The sequence below is a fragment of the Rosa rugosa genome, chromosome 3, assembly GCF_958449725.1.
Source record: "Rosa rugosa chromosome 3, drRosRugo1.1, whole genome shotgun sequence".
Lineage (NCBI taxonomy): Eukaryota > Viridiplantae > Streptophyta > Magnoliopsida > Rosales > Rosaceae > Rosa > Rosa rugosa.
The window spans coordinates 19,683,442-19,688,197 of NC_084822.1; the positions used below are offsets into that span (position 1 = coordinate 19,683,442).

Sequence of the window (4,756 nt, forward strand, 5' to 3'; positions counted from 1 at the left end):
AACCTTTCATATAAACAATGCTATTGACAGCAAAACAACAACTAACTATTATCATGCACATGCAGATTCTGACAAACAAAGATATCTAAGAGATTGCAAAGGGTACTAATGGTAGGGATTTTGAAAAGATGGGTAGGTAGTAAAGAAAATGAGAAAAGTTTGTGTAAGGGGGAACAAAAATAATACACTGGGGTGTATGAGAAGTATTTTCCCGGATTTGGGGTGTATGAGCATTAACCCAACAACATATACATTTAATCATACACAATAGTTGATCCTATACTACCATGACCCAAGAAATATGAACTTCCAAGTTGTAATCTGCACACAAAAAACATAACACCCGTGAAGAACATGTATGGTTGAAGTAGTGTAAGTATAAGCATATGAAACATTAAGCTTCCAATCTCTCCCCCTTTTTGCCTGGAAAGGACAAAGGGACCAAAGCATATTGTACATAAGATTTCACTCCCCCTAAATTCAATACTCATGTATTGGTAGCAGCGGAAACAAACATTAATCAGGGGGCTAGGAATAAAATGTCAAACTGGTCCTGCAATAGAATTGAACCTTCAAACACACTCTTGAATATCAGTATGTTATGACAACTTTCAAAAGATCAAGAAGAATATGGTATATGTTTGAACCAAGGTAACCTGCACTTTGTAGCAGACACAATTAAGAAGAACCAAGCAGAGATGATGCATGAGACAGACCATTACCACACACAGAGCAATCAAGCAGAGCTTTTCCAAGATAACATCAACATGAACACTTCTCAAGAGCATCAACCAGCAAATTTGAAAGAGAGCAGGTCTCAGTAACGAAACACTATTTATTTCAACTAAAAGTGATATGCTGAAAAGTGAACCCAGATCATTAGAGGCTTTAGAGAGAGTATCACGAAGAGGCACAATATATATGTAAATGGAGACATGATCTATGAGGGCGCAGTGAGCGTTGAGCAACTAATATACTTTTTTTTTTTTGTTGCGACCCCCCTCTTTCCTTTTATTTATTTATTTATTTTTTAACAGAAAGTTCATGAGTCAAACCATCCCCGTTTCGACCTGAAACACACTAGCTTTACAAGGTAGGTGTCCCATCTACATTTGGAGATAGCCTGACTTGCCTAGACCACCACCGTTTGGACCTGAAACACTCTAGCTTTACAAGGCAGGTGTCCCATCTACATTTGGTGGTAGACTGGATGTCTCCTTAAAGAACAACTGGTGCCATTACAAGAGTGTTAACTCGGTCTGTATACCCCACTCAACATCTTAGGTGTGCAAGTGCAAGAGACAAAGCAAGGGTTCAGTTGCCATAAACACAAGAAGGGAGGGAAACAAATAGGGTTTAATTCTGGACCTTTAAACACTCAAAAAGCAAGAACAAATCACTACAGGAGAAGGCCAAGTGATGTAACTAAATCTTAGTTCATGAGTTGCTCTTGAGGTGATAATGTACTACAATGCACATGTTAGGATTGCAACAGAACACACATCCTAAACTTGGAATCCTAAATGCATAAATTGCACCAAATATGCAGATAATCAAGTAACTCGAAACTAAATGAGGACAACAATAATCAAATCTATACTACATGCAAGCACACAGCTGCTACAAGCACAAGTTAAAAACTGGGAACCAACTTAGATCACAAATTCTAATGAATCGCTTGAGATTGTCAATACATACTTAATCCAAAGGCATTGAAAGTTGGCATTCATTTAACATGAACTCAAGTGTAAGAGAACTTCTTTCAGCACCACTGAAAACACCACATGATATGTTCATATAATTAACCTTACCTGTCAACTTACCACATGATAGATCGGATGAATTTGATTCATAGATTTAGGAACACCATTGTGAAATTTTCCAAGGCATTGAGTTGTTGATGCCAAAGTTCCAGACCATTTTTTTTTGTTTTAAACTTCGGCAACCTAGCTTTCTTTGGAAATTGAGCATCCAAGCATTCATCCATTAATCCTGCAACTCAACACTCTCAACAGAAATACCCGTGAGGCATGGTATGGTATGATATAAAATCAAAGCATACACTCCAGTTTTTCCCTTTTTTTATTTATTTTATATTTTATTTTTAATAAAGACTAAACAAAAATAAACCTAAAAAGAGAAAAGAACATCTTATAGAAAAATGCAAAAATAAACACACGGCTACTAAGCCCTTAGGATTGAAAAGAACATTCAGTACTAACAAACTAGAACACACTAGCTATAAGAAAAAAATGTAAACATGCAGAACAACACTACTCCCCCTATATATGTGCTTATGATGAAAAATAAAGCTATTGGCATTCAAGAATATATTTTTCACAAGCACACATTGGAAGAATTCACTTACCTGTATGTGGAAACTTAGAGAGATGAGGTTCTTTTCGTATCCAGACTTGCTTCATCTTGGGCACAGGTGAGAATGGAACCGAAACGAGTCTTGCTATCTTATTTACTTCTTTCAAAAGAAATTCCAGCTTTTCTTAATTGAAGATATTCTTTCTTTTTATCATGAGTGGCTTCTTGTCATTCGAAGAACTCTTTCTTAGTTGATTGCACCTCGGTCTTATATGTCCTCTCTTTCCACAATGATGACACACAGGCACAAAATTCTTCAACATTGGTTTAGGTTCTTCACGCACAGGGAAAGTGGATTGTGACGAGGAATGATCAGAACCTTTAACAAACTTGATGACATGCTCTCCTTTGGATGAACTTTCAACATCATATCCCAGGCCATGTTTATCTCCAAATTTTTTACCAATCATTAGAATATTTTCTAACTTTTCACCACTTGAAGAATTGCATCCACCCTTGGTTTTCATTTGCTCAAGCTTATATAACAGACAAGCCTTTTCAGTTTTAAGCTCCTCAACTTTATCACATCTCTCTTGGTACTTTTGTTGAAGGGATTGAAAGTCCTCCACAAGAGACTTTCTCACTGCAACACCTGCCTCCAATTGGGATTGAAATCCAGCTTCAGTCCTACTAATATTAGTCTTCAAGTTCTCAACTTCATTACTCAATTCTAAATTTCTTTTCTTCAATTCTTTTGAAGCCTCAGACAACATGATATATTGTTGCATTACTTCCTTAAGATCAAATTCTTCAACTTCAGACTCAGCACCAGTAGTCGTTAATCCTACCAAGGCCACCACTTCAGAATCACTTTCAAGCATAGAGTCATCTTCACTGTCACTCCAAGTAACATTCATTTCTTTATTCCGTTTATTCTTGGACTTCTTCAAGGTATTTGCACATTCAGATGCAATGTGACCAAACCCTTCACATGCAAAACACTTTGGAGCATTGTTGTTTCTTTTTTCATGTGCTCTTTCAAACCTTAAAACCTTATTACCCGGCTTTTCCTTTATTCTTGTATTCTTGGAGCTTGAGTCAAACCTTGATTCACTTCTTTTGGATTTCCTATCCTTGAGAAATTTTCTGAATTTTCTTGTGACAAGATCAATTTCATCTTCATCAGCATCCTCTTCATCTGTTGACTCATCTTCAATGTCTTTCTTCACTTTAAGAGCTATGCTTTTGCTCTTCATTTCATCAGGGAGTTCCATCTCATATGTGGTTAAGTTTCCAATCAATTCTTGCATATTATAGGTATTCAGGTCCTTCGACTCTTGAATGGCTATCTTCTTGGAATGATATTTCATAGGAAGAGACCTGAGTATTTTCTTGACTATTCTGTGCTGAGGCATGGGATCTCCTAAGTTGAAACAACCATTCACAACAACACTGAGCCTAGCATAGAAATCAACAAACTTGTCATCATCACCCATCTTCATATTTTCAAATTGCTAGATAAGTTGCTGAAGCTTGGATTCTCGAACAGCTGTAGTGCCTTCATGAGTAACTTGGAGAATATCCCATGCTTGCTTTGCAGAGTAACAATGAGAAATAAGCTGAAATTTATTAGAGGATACCGCTGTGAAGATAGAGTTTAATGCTTTCTGATTATTTGTACTCTTGGTGTTCTCATCTATAGTCCATTCACTCATTGGCTTCTTAACTTTGGCTTCAACAGTAGAACTGCCCTCTCCAATCTCTTTTGTGTCAACTTTTTCTTTGTGTCAACTTTTTCAGTCTTAGTTGGATACTCCAACCACTTTCAATAACAGTCCATACAGCTACATCCTTTGCCCACAAAAAAGCTTTCATCTTAGCCTTCCATACTGCATAGTTGGTTTTGTCATCAAGAAACGGAGGGTGACTTGTTGACCCAGCTGCACGATCACTTATACCTTCCATTCTGTTTCCTTTGAGGATCTCACTAAGTCCGTCTAGTGACCTGCTCTGATGCCAATTGTAATTACAGAATGGATGTATGTAATTCTCAACTAACAGAACTGATCAATATGTCAACAACTTTAGAAATCAATCTTAGGAGTGCAGACCTCTTCGCATCCTAATATAGGATTGCAATAGAACTTGAATCCTAATTGAAACTGCAGATCTTTGATCACGTTATGATTTATTCAATTTGCCAAACCATCCAAAGTAAAATCATCACACATAACACAAGATCTGTTGACGCAGTAAAACCCTCCAAAGAGGTAAACAACTGCGGGCACTATGCCGATGAACAATCCACTATATGAATATGAAAGTACATAAAGATCTTACACAACTCATCTACTAGAACCAATCTAGTGGGCAGCGGTGTCTCCTCCTCTTTGCTACTTCCAAATCAGCAACTTTGTTCTCCTTTGTCAATCTTAAGATG

The 4,756-nt window shown here is 37.1% G+C and overlaps 1 protein-coding gene across 1 annotated transcript; it reads right to left on the bottom strand.

Annotated features, from left to right (window-relative positions):
* Positions 1-2,501: 2,501 nt before the first annotated feature.
* LOC133737395 (uncharacterized) lies at positions 2,502-3,812 on the bottom strand. Its single transcript, XM_062164958.1, has 2 exons — positions 3,480-3,812; positions 2,502-3,260 (listed from the first exon to the last, which is right to left on the bottom strand). The coding sequence occupies exons 1-2, from the start codon at positions 3,810-3,812 to the stop codon at positions 2,502-2,504; spliced, it is 1,092 nt and encodes a 363-aa protein (XP_062020942.1).
* Between the last annotated feature and the right edge of the window lie 944 nt (positions 3,813-4,756).